Source organism: Aspergillus pseudoviridinutans (assembly GCF_018340605.1).
Source record: "Aspergillus pseudoviridinutans IFM 55266 DNA, scaffold_6, whole genome shotgun sequence".
Lineage (NCBI taxonomy): Eukaryota > Fungi > Ascomycota > Eurotiomycetes > Eurotiales > Aspergillaceae > Aspergillus > Aspergillus pseudoviridinutans.
The window spans coordinates 847,338-865,150 of NW_025091286.1; the positions used below are offsets into that span (position 1 = coordinate 847,338).

The 17,813-nt window shown below is 49.5% G+C and overlaps 5 protein-coding genes across 5 annotated transcripts; 4 read left to right on the forward strand and 1 right to left on the reverse strand.

Annotated features, from left to right (window-relative positions):
• Nucleotides 1–6,274: 6,274 nt before the first annotated feature.
• Asppvi_008742 (glycoside hydrolase family 154 protein) lies at nucleotides 6,275–8,325 on the forward strand (the record flags this gene model as incomplete). The annotated part of the gene is made up of 3 exons (XM_043304607.1): nucleotides 6,275–6,756; nucleotides 6,811–7,109; nucleotides 7,160–8,325. The coding sequence occupies 3 exons, from the start codon at nucleotides 6,275–6,277 to the stop codon at nucleotides 8,323–8,325; spliced, it is 1,947 nt and encodes a 648-aa protein (XP_043160542.1).
• A 1,192-nt stretch (nucleotides 8,326–9,517) lies between these two features.
• Nucleotides 9,518–11,411, forward strand: Asppvi_008743 (sugar porter family MFS transporter; the record flags this gene model as incomplete). Its single annotated transcript, XM_043304608.1, has 6 exons — nucleotides 9,518–9,613; nucleotides 9,663–9,739; nucleotides 9,795–10,019; nucleotides 10,088–11,071; nucleotides 11,133–11,206; nucleotides 11,272–11,411. The coding sequence occupies 6 exons, from the start codon at nucleotides 9,518–9,520 to the stop codon at nucleotides 11,409–11,411; spliced, it is 1,596 nt and encodes a 531-aa protein (XP_043160543.1).
• Nucleotides 11,412–11,825: 414 nt separating this feature from the next.
• On the reverse strand, nucleotides 11,826–14,519 carry Asppvi_008744 (uncharacterized protein; the record flags this gene model as incomplete). Its single annotated transcript, XM_043304609.1, has 3 exons — nucleotides 11,826–13,454; nucleotides 13,501–14,337; nucleotides 14,406–14,519. 3 exons carry the CDS (start codon nucleotides 14,517–14,519, stop codon nucleotides 11,826–11,828), a joined length of 2,580 nt encoding a protein of 859 aa, XP_043160544.1.
• Nucleotides 14,520–14,999: 480 nt separating this feature from the next.
• Asppvi_008745 (glycosyltransferase family protein) lies at nucleotides 15,000–15,923 on the forward strand (the record flags this gene model as incomplete). The annotated part of the gene is made up of 2 exons (XM_043304610.1): nucleotides 15,000–15,074; nucleotides 15,132–15,923. The coding sequence occupies 2 exons, from the start codon at nucleotides 15,000–15,002 to the stop codon at nucleotides 15,921–15,923; spliced, it is 867 nt and encodes a 288-aa protein (XP_043160545.1).
• A 493-nt stretch (nucleotides 15,924–16,416) lies between these two features.
• On the forward strand, nucleotides 16,417–17,708 carry Asppvi_008746 (SDR family NAD(P)-dependent oxidoreductase; the record flags this gene model as incomplete). The annotated part of the gene is made up of 10 exons (XM_043304611.1): nucleotides 16,417–16,466; nucleotides 16,520–16,664; nucleotides 16,752–16,838; nucleotides 16,896–16,958; nucleotides 17,008–17,115; nucleotides 17,188–17,239; nucleotides 17,293–17,381; nucleotides 17,440–17,502; nucleotides 17,560–17,638; nucleotides 17,686–17,708. 10 exons carry the CDS (start codon nucleotides 16,417–16,419, stop codon nucleotides 17,706–17,708), a joined length of 759 nt encoding a protein of 252 aa, XP_043160546.1.
• Between the last annotated feature and the right edge of the window lie 105 nt (nucleotides 17,709–17,813).

Consider the following 17,813-nt stretch of genomic DNA (forward strand, 5'->3'; position numbering starts at 1 on the left):
CCAGGATGGTCAGATTGAAGCGAAGTGCTAACAGTGGAAGGAGCACGAGATCGAGAAGTGTCCGTTTGAACGGATGCACTAGTTCCCGGCCGATCTGCGTGAGAACGGGAGAAGGAACGGAAGCTCCTTAGAGGCGAACGCGAGGGGGGCTCTGGCCGGGAGGGGAAATCTGCAAGTGACGCAAAAGGTTGCAGATACTCGTCAGTAAGTGGTCGAAACGGTCCGCTGGTCCGACTTTCAGTGAGGACACCAATGGCAACAACAAAGACGACGATTGAGGGTCCGGTGATGCCACTACTTCTCGACTGCTTGATTTCCCCGTGTCGAATATGGTTGGGATTGACAACGCAGGAGACAAGAGGATGAAGGGAGGGGAGCAGAAGAGGAAAAAGGGGAATAAAGTTCCGATGTAGTAGTAAATTATACTAGGCAGTCGTATAATTGACGCAGAAAAAAAATTACAATTCAGGGAAATGTGTGAAGAGATCGAAAAAGAATTGCAAATACGAAGAGAGAGAGAGGGAAAAACAGAGACAAAAGCCACCCAAGAGGCTTCCAAGGATTGTAGAAGATAGTAGGGTAGTACTCACAAAGCGGAGATTTCTTTTTGGAGCGACCAAAGAAGCCAAACTCGGACAAATTTAGATGGCCTGAATCGACGTTCCCAGACTTGGAATCCGATCTGGAAGACGGTCGATGATGTTTCCACATGGACCACGGAAAGGGGAGAGGCTATTCCTGGGGAAACAGGAGAATCATGAGTAAACGAGAATGTCAAGTTTCAAGTATCAATAGTTCCACGTAGCGGTGATGATGGTGGTAGTGCGATTGAGGGGAAGGGGGGCGTAGACAGGTAGGAGAGATTTACTGTTTAGGTGAATCAAGTGGGGAGAAGAACCAGAAGAAAGTTAGGACGAGTGGGGAGGAGAGGAAAGAAAGTCCCGATGAACGGATTGAATTCTGGGAAGAAATTGACCAGGGGTCAGGGAAGACCACAGACTATTGCTCGTAGTTGAAGCTTCAGGGATAAAATGATAGGGCTAAGGAGGCAGAGGCAGACAATTGAGAATAGGGAAGAGATCAAAAGAGACATGTGAGAAAGTGTGAGAGAGTGATACCATACCTAGCCTTAAAGAATAATAATGTATGATCGGGTAAAAGGGTTAGGATCAGGAAGAGCCTGGAACCTGGAGATATCCTGGATGGTAAGCGACTTTTTTTGCGACACTGTCCGGGCCGGTGTTCAGGAGGCTGTTGATAGTCGATGGGGCTGAAGATGATGATTGGATCTCACGGGATAGTCAGAGGGAATGGAAATTTAGCCCATATGGAGTACGTAGTATCAATAATTTGGGATGCGGCAATAAAAATATGATATGATGGATGGCTGACTAGACAATAATTCGATGGGTAGACAGAGAGAGGAAGAGAGAGGAAGGGGAACGGACTAACTCTGCAGAGCCAGTTTGGACTAACGACGGAGGAAGTTCCCAGTTGATCATTTCCACCATCATCAAAATTCCCGAAAGTCTCTAGTTCGGAACACCAGAGGAAAAGGTACAAAGGTTAAAATTCACCAAGCGAAGGGAACTCGCAATCTCTACCAGTAAAAGTGCAGAGAGAGGGCGTCAGTGGGGCAGGAAACTGCACGCGAATTTTCCTATGGAAAGTCAAAGGAACAGGAAAGCCACGGATCCAGTGAGACCAACAGTGGGTCACTACTTTGGTACTAGAGAGGTAGTACTTATCAGGTAAATAATCGTAATAATAGGAGATCATGAGATGCTCATGCACCCCTGAGTACTCCGTACGGAGTAGACAAATAGTCAATAATAATAATAATAATAATAATGGTACAATGGTTCTTCAATTTCTTTGTTGATCATCTTGAAGAATTGAGAACAAAGGATAAAAAGAAATTATCCACCTATACCACTTGGTATCATCATACTTTATTTCTATCAGAAAACACCATATGATGTAATTCCACACTGTCTTTTCTGCAGACAGATTTTAATTAAAACTTACTACAATGCAGGGACTCGCATATGCTGGGCCGATTCGGACCGCGCGTCACAACAGTCTATGTAACCATGTGAAGATAGTAACTTCCTAAGCTACCTTAAGGAGCATCGGTAGACGGAAAATCTCAGACAGGCCTCAAAAGCTATTCGTATTAGTCTTTGACTGCTCCAAAAGACTACGTACTGTGTTGATCAGTGAGTCTCAACTGCCCCTTAGGGTCTTTACCTTTCTGGATGACCTGCAGGCAAATACTCTAATAAGCTTGTTAGTCCCCGGATTCCCTTGCTTGTCGCCCTACTGATTCCAGCGTTCCTAGAAACTAAAATTTTTGACCTGTCAGATGTATCTATCAAATCGGAATCAATTCAAGTCCCAACTAGGGTATTTCCTAGATACTGCATGCCTTTCGCATCAATGGACGTGATATCCTGCTATAACACCCTAATTCGGAAAATAAGCACGGATCAGATTCAAGCGACAGCGATAGATAGAATCTAAGATCTGCACCTAGACTAATACTCTGGTCTTCCCCAAAAGATGGAGACCATTGACTAGTCCTCATCAAAGTGACCCGCGAGCTTTTGCACAATGGAGCAAGGATTGCCACTCCCCGGGAGCCGACCGTCGATCCCGGAGCGTTTTCTGTCAAGCGCTAGTCATTTGCCTCGCATTTCCTGCTTTGTCGACTCATCAATTGTGATTTTATCTAGGATCTTCATCGTCGTCTTTTTGATACTACGACATGATGAGTTGATGTTAAATAGTAGTGCTTATTTGTGGGGATATTCCTGCTAAGACCTACGGAGCGGTCCTCGGGATTGCCTTGCCTCCGAGAAATTCAACACTAATCGTCGAAGGTTGTAATCCGAAGACATATTATCAACACCTTCGCTGTCCTTAAACTTCGGATGTCTCCAGGAGTAAACACTTGGTCATGGCCTGGTTTGGTTCCATTTAGGGAATCCAAGCTCCGGCAATTCTCATCTATCAACATGCGATTGTTATCCATCAACTCGAACATCTGTACTGTACTCCGGAATGCCTGTCAATAATTGATGGTTATAATGGTAAAGGACAAGTAGCATCTTCTATCTACCCCATGCAGACTCTGCCTGCAGAAGGATGCAATTGTGGCTGTTCATTGTTGCTGGCTCGGTTCCTCCGGTCGAACTGACCACTTCTTATTCTCGGTTGAACATATTAATATATAATCTATTCCTCTAAGATCCTTTGATTGATTGATTTAATTAATTAACGTTTTGGGCATGATTTTGTTGCCTGATCTTTGATCCTTTGATCCTTTGTAGGTACATTGGATATACCGTCCCGAGGTTCGGCAGTTCAGTATGGCTCATTCTGGACGAGAAAATGTCCGAACTATGCAATAATACTAAGTATCCTATCATGAACACCAACTTTGTACATAATTACATCCGCTATTCTTCCCATTCCCACTTATTGTAAGTCAACAATCTTGAATTTCCTTGTAGATAAACAAAAAGAAGAGAGGTATCAAATGCCAGCATGTTCAAAAGTTCGGCTTAAACAACGATTAGCTGTTTCATCTTGATACTAGGGAGTAAATGCCAGCTTTCCTCATCAATTAACTAGTAGACAAGACTAACGCACGGTTGGAGTTTGGACGGTAGAGTCGCTTTCCCACCCAGAGGATCCAAAAATCATCCAGGACCAAATGTCCGAGTTCCATTTCCATCTGTATACTGGTCCAACCACTTGAAAATTGAAATTGCTCGGGGTCGCACCCTACTGGACAAGGCAGAAAGAAGCTCTCCGCGACCGGGGAGCAGGATGATTTCCGATCTGCTGGTTGAAGGCGTCAAAAGAAAAATCCACCACTCAGATTGGGTGGTTAGTGTTCATGGTGAACATTGTCTCTGCTCAACCATGGAACAAAGACCTTGGCAGCTGGCAACTAATCCCCATCTTAAATTTGAGCAATTACCTACGTATCCCATCTCAATATTGGGCTGCGTCATCTGACTCCATTCGCGGGCAAGAATCAGTTGGAATATAGACGGAACTGACTGGGACATTTGAGTTGACTACGCTGATTATTCCTCCCTAGTCTACTCCCTGATGTTTACATATCAACGAAGCATCGCCACAGTGTCAGTGTGAACTTCCCACAACTTGGCAGGCACTGTGCTCACTGATCATGGCACAGTCCAAGTTCTGGTCCATCCATACTGCACGCAGGCATGATATTACTCCTTCAGAGAATCAGCACTGCAAAGAAAAGTTTCATAGAAAGTATCTACACAGTTATAGTTAGATCCAGAGTTCCAGATAATACTCCATAGAATGGTTAACTTGAGCAGTTTTGTTTGTCACTCTTAAGCATCAATCATGTACCTATAATCCTGTAAACATATTAATTGGCCATGCCACAAATATCCAAATTCTCAACAACAAGCAGCAGCGTACTTGTGTAGATTGTACTTCTTACTCCTTAGAACCGAACCGACTGACTCAGGGGACAGTCTGCCTAGTAAATCTCAGAGCCGATAGTGCAGGGTCTCAGGTGCACTACTAAATCAGTTGCCGTAGCATAGATCCAGAGTGTATGAAACAGTCTTGAAACATCCTGATTTACGAAAAGCGCTTGCAGCCAGGGAACTAATTTCAAATCATCTTGATTGGGATATATCGATGACTCTACTCGATATAATGACAAAGTGCCGTGCTTGTTCCGGATGATTTAGATTGTTTATCCTTACCAATGACTCACGCAGACTAAGTTCTAGGTACTATATCTTCTGGCCCAGGGGGGTTCAAAACTTCAAGTACATTGTCATCTCCTCTCGCATCTTGATGATACATCCATTTGATCTGTATCACAGCGGAACATACCGACTGTCATTGTATCTTGCTGATGTGACATATCTACAGTGCTTTTGCCATTGTTGCGGCTCCTAGCAGATCAGTCTCAATTATGAAATACATAACTCAAATGGCATCCGCCAATAAGCTAGCCATGCTATTGATGCAGACAAAATCCCATATGCACCCTAGTCGAAGCCTTGACCATTAGATCAAGACAACAGGTTCAGGTCTGTGGACCGGTCTGGATGGCCGTGCAGTATGCATGGTCAATTCCATTCATCTTTGTCGGTGCGTAGTCAAGAAGCACAATTGTCAATAAAGGAGTAATCATGTCTCTTCTCCATATTGTATTTCGACAGATAATGACTAACGAGTCATATTGTCCTAGGGTCGACAGAGCTCTATCGGCACGACTGGTTTCGGAAGCCTCATACTGAGTCAGGGGCCTGTATTTCCTGAGATTGAACCTGTCTTGCTCAGTATCTAACTGACCACAACTTTGGGGGACTCCTCATAGTGACAGGTCCAGACGGTTAGTAAGATGAGCCGCAAGTCGAGACTTTCTAAAAGTCCATCGCGAGCATTTATTTCCTAGTCTGTGTCAATGATGGTTTTTCATAAGCCGTTGTCCCTCTCGCGTCTTGCGCTCGAGATCCAATCGATTTTATTCCAGTTAGACTCCGTGAACAGGATCCAGAAGAGTCGTTTCGGTATCCTCTTCCCAAAGATCAACATCTCAAGGGCTGTTGCTTTCTCCCCACTGTTCACAAGCGAAGAAGCTGGAGCACAGGCTCTCGGACAATCAAGATAAACTTCTCCAATTCAGCAGCATGCAAGTCAACATCATACCAATCGGTCCTGGGGTTGTACTTGAGGGCACTGCAAAGCTTATTCTACCCTTAGACTAGTCCATGGCTAAAGGCTATGGAAGAGTTGCCAGTGAGAATATTAAAATATCTTGAGAATTATTGTTTGTTCCAAACTGGATGATCCGGAGCTCAAGGTAGAGGGAGTACCCCGTTAACCACATCCACTTCGGCTAAATTGACCCCGACTCTACGTTGAGCATCTCTGCACCTCCCATTTACCCATCCAATAACAACAGCAAATGACAAACACTGTACTATCCATGGAACAAACTTCATCTGAGGCAGCGATTTCTCCATCACTAAAAGCTGTCAGACCATTTACCCCTCAAGGTGGTTGTATCGGACTTGATTCCGAACCCCGATCGCCAGCCCACCTGCCCCTCCTCAAAAGGTCATTAGGAGAACAACGCCATGCAAATGAGATATAAACAGGAACTGGCACCTTCAGGTGCTGAGGCGACGATGTCATGCGGCACTGACGAGACTTTTCTCGCATTGTCTCTATCCTAACCCCCCAAACAGGTCAATCGATCACAATGTCCGTCCACGCAAATGGAAAGACTCCTACCCAGGCCTTTAGTCGGTCTGCCTTTCGCACGCGCAGCGACTTCCAAGACGCATGTCGAGCGTTGCTCGACCCGCTCATCCCGCGCTTCACACCCGGCTGCAGTCGTGTGAAGATCGGCTCGTCAACGACCCGGTTCGATGAAGGTGGAGCCCAGATCGAGGGTTTTGCGCGACCCCTTTGGGCCCTGGGTTCGTTGCTGGGTGGAGGTTATGATTATGCAGAGGCAGCTCGTTGGCGCGAGGGCTTTATCAGCGGGACTGATCCCAACAGTCCGGAGTACTGGGGCGACATTGAGGATATGGACCAGCGCATGGTGGAGATGTGTCCTATCGGATTTACGTTGGCAGTTGCTCCTCACGTCTTCTGGGATCCGTTGACGGACAAGCAGAAGGAGAATATTGCGAATTGGCTGGCGCAGATCAATGCGCGCGAGATGCCAAATACCAATTGGTAGGTCTTTAATTACAGAAGTGTTTAGGGGCTTGTTCTCACCTTATCGTACAGGCTGTGGTTCCGGGTTTTTGCCAACCTGGGTCTGCGGAGGAATAACGCCCCTTACTCGCTTGCGCGTATCGAGGCAGATATGGATCATCTGGATACATTCCACGTTGGCGCGGGCTGGAGTAATGATGGCCCCAAGAGCCATCACCAGATGGATTATTACTCGGGCTCCTTTGCCATCCAATTTCTACAACTGCTGTATGCCAAGTTGGCTGGTGATTTTGACCAATCTCGCGCTGAGAGATACCGCGAGCGTGCGAGGCAATATGCTCAAGACTTTGTCCATTATTTCAGTCCAAATGGTTGGTCTCCACTCCTATTTTGGAGAACCGGTGGTGCTGACCAGGATCAGGCAGTGCAATTCCATTTGGACGCTCGATGACGTACCGGTTTGCTATGGTCGGATTCTGGGGTGCACTGGCTTTTGCAGACGTTGAGCTACCTGCTCCATTGACCTGGGGAGTGGTCAAAGGCATCTTGCTGCGCCATTTCCGTTGGTGGGCTACCCAGGAAGACATCTTCAACAGTGACGGGACATTGAACTTGGGATACTCCTACGCAAACATGTACTTGACAGAAAACTACAATTCTCCTGGATCTCCTTATTGGTGTTGTCTGTCATTTGTTCCCCTGGTGTTGCCAGAATCGCATCCCTTCTGGGCAGCGCAGGAGGAACCCTACCCGACTGCCTCCCTTCCGGCCGTCGCAGCCCTTGAATACCCCAAGCACATCATGGTCCATCGTGGTGGACACTGGTTCCTGCTGTCGTCCGGTCAGGCCTGCCATTACCCCCTGAAAGCTACACAGGCCAAATACGGCAAGTTTGCCTACAGCGCCTCGTTTGGATATTCTGTTCCCACTGGTTCCTATCAGTTAGAACAGCACGCACCAGATAGTATGCTTGCTCTCTCTGACGATGGGGGAGATATCTGGCAGACACGAAGATTGGCACTAAATGCCCGGTTTGAATGGCTTGATGATGTTCCCATGCTCGTCTCCGGCTGGAAGCCGTGGAAGGACGTTAAAGTCGATACATGGCTCATACCTCCAACCGAGGAGACCGAAAACTGGCACCTTCGCATTCACCGGGTGAGAACAGAGCGCGAACTCTTGGTTAACGAAGGGGCGTTCGCAATTTACGGCTGTCGCAGCGACAACGGCCGCATTCTCGGCCCGTTCACACCAGGCTCAACCGAAGGTACCTTGAAGGAATCGCGGCGGGCGCTCACAGTCTCATCCGTCGGCGCCGTTGGCATCCTGGAGCTTCAGTCGAATGTGGATCGAGAAGGGAGGATAGTACTGGCAGATGCCAACTCGAATCTGATCTACGGTCGTACTCTGCTCCCTTCGCTGGGATCGAAGCTCAGCCCCGGGAGCGACACTTGGTTCGCGACGGCGGTGTTCGCCTTGCCAGCTGAAGGAAACGGCGACGACTGGCAGGAGAAATGGCGCGCGAAATGGGAACGGATCCCAGACATTCCGAACAAACTGAGGCAGATCATGGGGAAGCAGGATTGAAATGCCAAGCAAAGGGTCGCGACGAATTACTCCGAGCTTCCATAAAGTATCTATCTGCATCACTCCAGTATCTATCCCCGGGGTGGAAGGCCCAAATGAAACTGATTAACAGCATTGCATGATAAGACGGGTAGCTACCTAGACGTGTAGATTACTTCATATCAATGCTGCCCAATGGCCAGCACCGGATGAATGAACTGTTTCTGGCTAAATCACCCACTCACTAGCTTCAGCCAAGTGAGCCGACCTGCCGCACTAAAGCGGCTTAGATGCAACCTTTCGTCTCGAACAAGTCGAATCCACGCTGATCGGCTCCTACCTTCCCCGCAAACTTTGCTGTTGCTTTTCGGCTTCCCCTCCGCGTTTCTGCTTGGCACATCCTCGCCGTTCCACCATTCGCATCGAGCGTTGACCATCCTTCATGATTTTAAATCAGGTGCCATGAGTGACTCGGGGCATCGACTAGCAATCCCCAGACTGGAATCAAGCTCTAAACAGCTTGTGGAGTCTCATCATTCCACCTCGTTCGTTGTTGACCCCCACACTACCCCATCGTCGCAGACCAACCACCACATTCCCCGGTTATTGTCCCTCATGCTGACCATCGGCTATCACGCAAAGGACAGGGTCAAAGATCCTGTCTACCAGTTAGTCTGGCCAAGTGAGCAACAGCATGTCGCTATCATCCTACCAAAACCGATAGGTTACCATTGCCCAGACGGACATACACCCTTGTCCTCTGACCTCCATTTTTCCCCGTCCAACCCGTCCTAACCACGAGCTCCAGGCGTTCTCGGCATCTGAGGTATCTTCACCTGGACTGCCCATCATCTGCTGTAATTCGTGGAAAGATTCCAGCGCGCTGGTCGTCTTTTTTTCCGTGGCTGGCTGTCATATTACCCACACGTTTGCAGGGTGACAGTTACTGATATCAGACACCGTCGGTTATATATACATTACCAGATCGGTTGGTCGATCGGCATGTCTGTTGGGGTAAATAGACACATAATCATTGCCATCCCTGGACTCTTTTATCTAAAATTACCTTTGGTTTTCGCTTACGGGAGTCTTGTTCAACCATCTTGTCAGGGATGAGCGTGGGAATTTAGACGTAGTTCAGCTGTCTCAGATTATATCTACTTCTCTTCGTTAATCCGTTACCTCTGCTGACGGGCCTATTGTCGTCGTCAACATGTCTGCCATCCTCAGAAAGCTCGTCCACAATGAGGCGATACGAGAGGACCCCAAGGAAATCTATGGGTGGAGAGTGTATATGCTTGCCTGCTCGGTCAGTCGTCCTACAATATTCCCGAATATAGAGGCTGACGAGTTTGCAGGCATGCTTTGGTGGTATGCTTTTCGGGATGGAAACAGGTATCATTGGCGGTGTCCTCACAATGAAACCTTTCATGGCGTGCGTCTACTTGCCGAAAACATAACCATGGAGAGCACGTTCTAACTGTCACTAGAAAATATGGCCTGAACGGCCTGAGTTCGGTCGACCAGGCAAATCTTTCTGCCAATATTGTGTCCACGCTGCAAGCGGGCTGTTTCTTTGGAGCCCTCATCGCTTCGCAGGTGGCTGATCGCTGGGGAAGAAAGCCTGGGCTGATATCGGCGTCGGTTATGGCGATCCTTGGTGTGATCATGCAGGTCGCCGCCAGTGGCCACCTGGAAGCCCTGTACATTGGACGGTGAGTGGCTTCCGCGCCCCTTTGTAACACTGGTGAGCAGCTTTCGCTGAATTCTTCCCTCTTTGCAGACTGATCAACGGCTTCGGTGTCGGTTTCGCCTCGATGATCAACCCCCTCTACGTGTCGGAGAACGCTCCTCGTGCCATCCGTGGCGGTCTGACCGGACTGTATCAGCTCTTCATCACCATGGGTATCATGCTGGCGTTCTGGATCAACTACGGCTCCCTGCTGCACATCAGTGGCTCGGCCATGTACCTCGTCCCACTGGCCATGCAGGCCCTTCCCGCCATCCTCCTCCTGGTCGGTATGCTCCTGTGCAACGAGTCTCCCCGCTGGCTTGCCCGCCAGGACCGCTGGGAAGAGGCGCGCGCCACACTATCCCAAGTGCGCCACTTGCCCCCCACCCACCCCTACGTCGAGCGCGAGTTCCAGGACATCGTCGCGCAGCTCGAGCACGAGCGCCAGCTCATCGGCGGCTCGGGCCCCTGGGACCTCATGCGGGAGATGTGGCTGATCCCGGGGAACCGCAAGCGCGCCCTCATCAGCATCTTCCTCATGGTCTGCCAGCAGATGACCGGCACCAACGCGATCAACTACTACGCACCCCAGATCTTCAAGAACCTCGGCGTCACGGGTAACGCAACCGGCCTCTTCGCCACAGGCGTCTACGGCATCGTCAAGATGGTCGGCTGCGCCATCTTCCTTGTCTTCGTCGCCGACTCCCTCGGCCGCCGCCGCTCCCTCCTCTGGACCTCCGTCGCCCAGGGCCTGACCATGCTCTACATCGGCCTGTACGTCCGCATCGCGCCCCCCAAGGCCGGCGAGCCCGTCATCCCCGCCGGCTACGTCGCCCTCGTCTGCATCTTCCTCTTCGCCGCCTGCTTCCAGTTCGGCTGGGGGCCCGTCTGCTGGATCTACGTCTCCGAGATCCCCACCGCCCGCCTTCGAGGCCTGAACGTCTCCTTCGCTGCTGCCACCCAGTGGCTCTTCAACTTTGTCGTCGCCCGCGCCGTCCCTAATATGCTTGCTACCGTCGGTGCAAATGGTTACGGGTACCGCTCTCCCTCCCCAGAATCCTCTCCCCCAAAGGTGAAGTGTGCTAACCGGTCAAAGAACGTACATCATATTCTCCTGCTTCTGTCTCTCCATGGGCGTGTTCGTATGGTTCTTCATCCCTGAGACCAAGGGTAACTCCCCCCAACCCTTCCTCCCCAATCATCATGTATCAAACAGTTCATGCTGACGAGAATAGGTCTCTCGCTCGAGAAAATGGACGAATTGTTCGGCGTCACGACCGCCGAGAATAGCAAGGTGGCCGATGCCGAGCGGGCCATGAGTACAACCGACAAGGACGCCGAGACKGTCGTTGAGACAAGGGTTGAAAGGGCGTAGATAGCTCGGCTTGTAATGTCCTGGTGAGAGATTTTTGGTAACTTGCTATGAATCAGAGTACCATGTTTGATAGATGGTCCTGCTAGTCAAAATACCTTAGTAAATGGCATCAGAACTTGTAGGACTGAAAATATGTTCATCATTGGTCGTAAGTCGTATATTCCTGTCGTTATTTACAAACCCGCAGTAAATTCCCACATAGCAGAGTGACAAAACAAGAAGACGGACTGGGGTACGTGGATGCAAAATAATATCAATCAATCAACCCTTGAACGCTTCTGACAATTCGACACCTGGCACAATTCAATATCTTAATGAATGCAAATACCTGGATCTCAAAACAACGCAAACCCCAACTCCGCTAATGCACGTAATAGCATATAAAGAAAAAACTGGTCGAAGCTGTCCAAACGGTTACTTCAAACCGCGCATCGAGTATTTGCGGATTCCCTCATTTCCGGCAGGTCTCTGCGTCTGACTGCGCGTCACTCGCCGGGAGGGCTTGTCATCAAGACTCAACCCTCCGATTCCAGGGCCAAGCTCTGAGCGTCTCGGGGAGAAGAATGTATCGGTCGGGTTCCGACCGTAGCGGATATTCCTGACCGTGTTGCTTGTGGCTGTCGTCGCCGTCGTCACGGTCGTCTCGGTGTCTGAATCGCGATCGTAGGCATCAGAGAAGTCGGATTCATTGTCCTTGAGACTATTCAATGTGAAGCTGTGATCACGTTTTAGGCCTTGATTGTGGGTTGGAAATCCTAGTTGGTACTGTGCCTCTGGTGACCGCGTCATGAAGCTGGAACCGGCAGCAGTAGAAGAAAATGAAAGAGGGGGAACAGGGGGCTCAGCAGAACTGAATGATGAAGATGGTTGCTCGGGCCGAACATGGCTCCCGAATGATGGACTGCCCGAAGCGCTTTCGTCCGCAGACTGGCTGGGCTGCTGCACTTGAGAGCCAGTATCGCCAGTTGGCGTGATACGGTAGAGAGATAACAGCCCCAATGCTTCCTGAACGGTCATAAAGACCAACAGAAGTTTCCCATATCTGTCAAAATAATGTCTCTCGAACGACACATGTGGAAGGTGCCCCCCAAGGTGGACGGCCGCCACAAGCTCGGCAAAATAAACAAGGATCTCCATGCCGTTCCATTGCGCGATGGGTTGCTTGAGGACATCCAACAGTGCGAATCCTGCAATCAGACTTGCACTCCCAAGAGAAGCCACCTCGACGTAATTGCCAGGAATTGAGAGATGGTTGTACTGTGATAGAAGCCAGGCAGCAATAGATGCTAGTAATAGGCCCACCCGAAAGTACTGGAACATAAAGAGTGCCTGCATATCCATGGACTGTCGAGCATGCGCACTGGCTGCTCGCTGCTGCTGCTGCCGCCAGTTCTCGTTCCCCTCATCCTCAGGGGATTTGATCGTAAAAGCTCGGTCAAACAAACTCTCCAGCCCAGTTGAAGCAAGATGGTCACTGGTAGGAAAGAACTTTGGAGGTGCAAACACCGAATCTGCCTGACCGGCGGGCTTACGTTGCCAGGAACTTGGCGATTGAGTGGGTGTACGGTGAAATGGGTTGCGTTCAACAACCTGCTGGATAGGCTTCGGCCGCGAAGATTGGGTCCGAAGGTCCCATGATGGAGGTTTAGGGGCTGCAGGCAGTGATCCATAGAACGGTAGAGGTCCATTGAGAACAGACGGTGTGTCTCTCTGACGGACGCTGACCGTCGGCTTGATTTCGTGCTGCACAGAAGGGGTCCAATCCATATCGTCCACCTGGGGGGGAGGCGTGGCAGGAATAAGCGTCTCCGTTTCCGGCACTGGTCGGGGAGTTGCCAGCTTCTCAAGCGGGAAGCGTGGAGTAGCTTGCTGGTCGGTTCCACGAGAGCTGGTGAAGCGATGAGCAGTAGTGCTCGACTGCGCAACGGGGGACATAACGGCTTTCCCACTAGGGGTCGCCGTTGGCGTGCTATCCGACCATGCGACCAGTGGGCGAGTGTCATACTTGACAACGCGCCGAGAGACAACAACGGACTTGAGATTCTGTCAGCGTGCGATTCATTAGTTCCTCAGCAACAACGAGACTTACCAGGATCGTGAAGAGTATCATGAATAGATGAAGAGCCGGCGGCAATGTCGGTTGTAGTCCACTCGAAGAAGGGTCTTTAAGTACAGCCCAGAAGACACATCGCGCCACCATGACGATGAGCTGCACCTGATAGTATTCGCCCAGCCCGACGAAACGTCCTCCTCTGCCTTCGACCTTGAGTCGCAGTTTCGGGTTCCACCACAAGGACAAGATCCCCACAACCAGAGCTAGACCAGCATATGGAGACAAGTCAATCCAGCATGAACTCGGTAGTTGAAGTGTCTGTAATGTCGCACGAGAGCACGACGCAATGGACGGCAGTGATAAGTCATCGTACATATCGCGGAGAGGATTATCGGCACTCAGAGCACCCAGAGTATCCCAGGCGAGTTGACCAGCAACGCTGCCCCAGTAACCGATGGCACCCGCTGACACAAGTAGATTCCTCCAATTCCACCGCCGCGCATGTCTCGTCGCCCTTCCCGCTTTGCTCCTGTCCATCATCCTTCGAAGGTGGTCCGATTTTGCCTCATATCCAGCTTGACGGATCCGTTCCTTCACCCGAGGTTCGCAGTTTGCGCATACTTGCGGGTATCGTTCCTCCAGGTTCCTGCGAAAACTGGGGTATTCTCGCTCGTAGGCGCTATAATTGGGATCCTCTGGCGACGGGAAATAAGAGGCAAGCGCACTTGTGAACAAATGCTGGTTGCGAACACACTGAGCACAGAAGAGGCCGGATCCTGTAAGATCAACCGACTCAAAGGGAACGTCTGTGGCGCCAGGACCGTAAACAGTAGGATTCGTTTCAGCGGCGGGAGGGTCGGTAATCTCTCCTTTCTAATGACGGCATCTGCGTTAACTCGATATATACTAAGAAGCAAGGGCAAAAAAGAGCAAGCATATACCTCGTCAAGGTAGTTGACCGCTTCGCAGTGTTTGCAGCGCCATTTGCGAACGTTTTTGTCAGCTTGCGCAGAGCGATGTCCACAGTAGAAGCAGCTTAGTCGCTTGGAGAACATGGTTTAGTATTTCATGTCAGATCCGATGACATTGATGATGATTATTCCAAGAGACAATATAGTGCGCTTGAAAAATAATTTATTTATGGAGTGATGATAAAGTGTATCCTTGGTGTTTTTGTCTATCACAGGAGTTAAGACAACAACAAGAAAATAATCACCGAGATCCGCACGGACCACGTGCCGTCCGCAAGTAATCCAATGACATAAAACCATGGGAATGTTGACAACTCCAGCCATCCCAAGACAAAATGGCTCGTTGAGTCTAGGGTAGCTGTGGCTGAATGATAATCTAAGGTGTATTTCCAGCTTTGAGAGTCTGTCAGAGCTAGAATGCCAACAAAAACGAGTGAAACAGGTGTCGTTTTCTGACTATCGTGTCTTCAAGTGCACTGCGTTGAGGATGAGATCTAGCTACAACAGTAGCTAATATTACTTCCAACGGGCAATCTTCGTCTGAAATCGCGAAAATAAGCTCCCATGGCTCTGCTATGGGTCAAGTTAATCCTCTATGGCCTCTTATTTGGGGCCATATGCGGCACTGTCGCATTAATTGTGAGGACACATCTCAATCCCTCCTTCTTTGCGGCGTGCTCATGACTCTATTTTCAGCTCTGCATTCGTGCTCTATCAATATCGCAGAACTCCAAAGTTCCGAAGTGGCGACGAAAGAATAGTCCAACTCATCTTCTCGTCGTCCTAGGCAGCGGCGGACATACCGCGGAGATGTTCTCTATGTTGCGGCGTATGAAACTCGACCCCTCGACATATACTTACCGCACCTACGTCGTCAGCTCAGGAGACGATTTCAGCGCTGCGAGGGCCGTGGAGTTTGAGACAGAATGGTTGAAGCAGAATTCAAAGCTATCATTTTCTGCCAATGACAGCAACTCCGCAGAGTCCTACGCAATCGTCACGGTTCCTCGGGCGCGCCGTGTGCACCAGTCTTACCTGACTGCTCCTCTTTCAACCCTTCAATGCTTCTACGCTTGTCTTCTTGTACTTCGCGGCCGTCATCCCGAGCAAAAGTCGCCGCTTCTCTCGCCATACCCGGACGTTATCCTTACCAACGGTCCTGCTACTGCAGTCTGTATTATTTTGGCTGCCAAATCTTTGCGACTGTTTCACTATCTGGGGTCTCTTTTCAATATCAAGAACCGCCAATACAGGGATAGCTCGAGATCATCTCAAGCGAAGAGGTCAGACGATGCACCGGCACCAGTTCACTTCCAGCTGCGTACCATTTACGTAGAGTCATGGGCACGAGTCACAACGTTTAGTCTAAGTGGCAAGCTATTGTTACCTTTTGCTGATCGATTTCTCGTGCAATGGCCTGACCTAGCGGGGAAACAGGCCTGGAGGGGCATGAGGAACACCGAATATGCCGGTACGCTGGTAGACTAACAATAGCGTTGCATTCTGACGGTGTTGACGTGCAGACTACCATATTTCTTAGAACATGTATACTATTACAGATACTGAGAGATAATAACAAAGGATACAGCTGTGTCTATCAGCCACAAATCTTACAGAATAGCCGAGGTCAGTTAAGCGCGCCCAGTGCACCTCAACTCGACATGTTCTTCCCCGCAGTGCTTGAGATAATCAATCAAGCCTTGTGGTCACCTACTGCCTTTCTTGAATATAGCACTAGTACATACGTAGAGATGGGCAGGATCAAGCTCACACACGTCAAGCTAAAGAGCAATTCGCCAATTCCGCTCCCATGCAGATATCGGAATTATGCCGGTGTCTTCTCCATACCTGAAAAGCGTTACCCCGCGCAGTTGACCATTATACTGTTTCTGTCTCGACAATTATTCTTCCTGTCTATATCATTTAGATACTGGCTTCCTAGGTTCTCCATAATATACCTTCAGAAACGTATTTGTGAATCATGTCCTACTCGTTAAAAGGTCGCAACGCCCTGATCACTGCTGGCTCCCGGTACGTCTGCTATTCCGGCTTCTTATTGGTGATGACGCTGACGAATTATCCAGAGGATTGGGAGCTCAAGTGGCTCAAAAGTACGCTGCCGAAGGGTGTAACGTTGCGATCAACTACTTTTCGAGTAAAGACGTGGCGGAGGAGCTCGCGTCCAGCCTACAGACTCAGTACGGCATCAAGGCCATCACTGTTCAAGGTGTAAGTCATGCTTGCCTGCTGTGGCAATCTATAATGCGCGCTAGAGATTCACTGAGCTGGGAATTTGACTAAGCCCTGCAAATCTAGGACGCAAGTCGCCGTCAAGACTGTAGCAATGCGATCAAGACCACGATTGAACAGCTTGGAGGTCTAGATATTGTGGTCTCAAATGCAGTGAGTTCAATCAATGTATGCTTCTCACTATATCGCCTCGGACTAATTGCTGTCAAGGGTTGGACCAAAATGACTACATTCAGCGATTTAGACGCCATGGACGATGACGACTGGGACAGGGTAATGAAATCCGCTCTTATGGGCAACAACGGCTGACAATGTCTCCCAGTGCTGGTCAACGAATGTCAAGAGCAGTTGGTACCTCTTCAAGGAAGCACTTCCTACATTCAACGCAAACCCCGACGGCGGTGTCTTCATTATCACTTCGTCCACTGCGGTAGGTAACCACCAATCCCATCTTTGGGTCAAATATGTCTTGTGAAGGTTGGCGCTCAATATAGCCATTTAGGGTGTCACACCAAGCGGCAGCAGCATACCGTACGCTGTGACAAAGGCAGCAGGTAAGGTCCATAGGCAAAGTCATGAGTGAGCTATGACTCACAATTCAACATAGGTTTGCACCTTATGAAGTGTCTCGCACAGAGTCAAGGTTCAAAAGTCCGCGTCAACGCTGTGGTGCCTGCTCTCTTGCTCACTGAATGGGTACGTCAGACTAGAACATAGAATGAGCAGCGCAGAACTCGGGCTAATCAAACTACAGGGACAACGGTTCCCTGCTGAAAAGATCGCAGCCTTTAAGAACAAAGCGGTACTTGGGAAACTGGTAAGAGAGGCCGAATTTTTATACTCGACCCTCGTTAGCTAATCGAGTGACCATTAGCCTGAGGTGGAGGACGCTGCCAATGCATATGTTATGCTGGCTCAGAACTCGTCCATGACTGGACAGTCCATCCAAGTTGGTAGGTGGCCCCAATTTATGTCATTTATCGCAATGCTGATGACACAGATGCCGGTTTTGCGATCAAATAAGCGGTGTTGCTCTGAAGACCGGCTGGAGCATGGTGATAGCTGCCAAACATATAGACATAGAAGTTGAAGCGGTATCATTTTGTTAGAATAATGAAAGGAAATGAC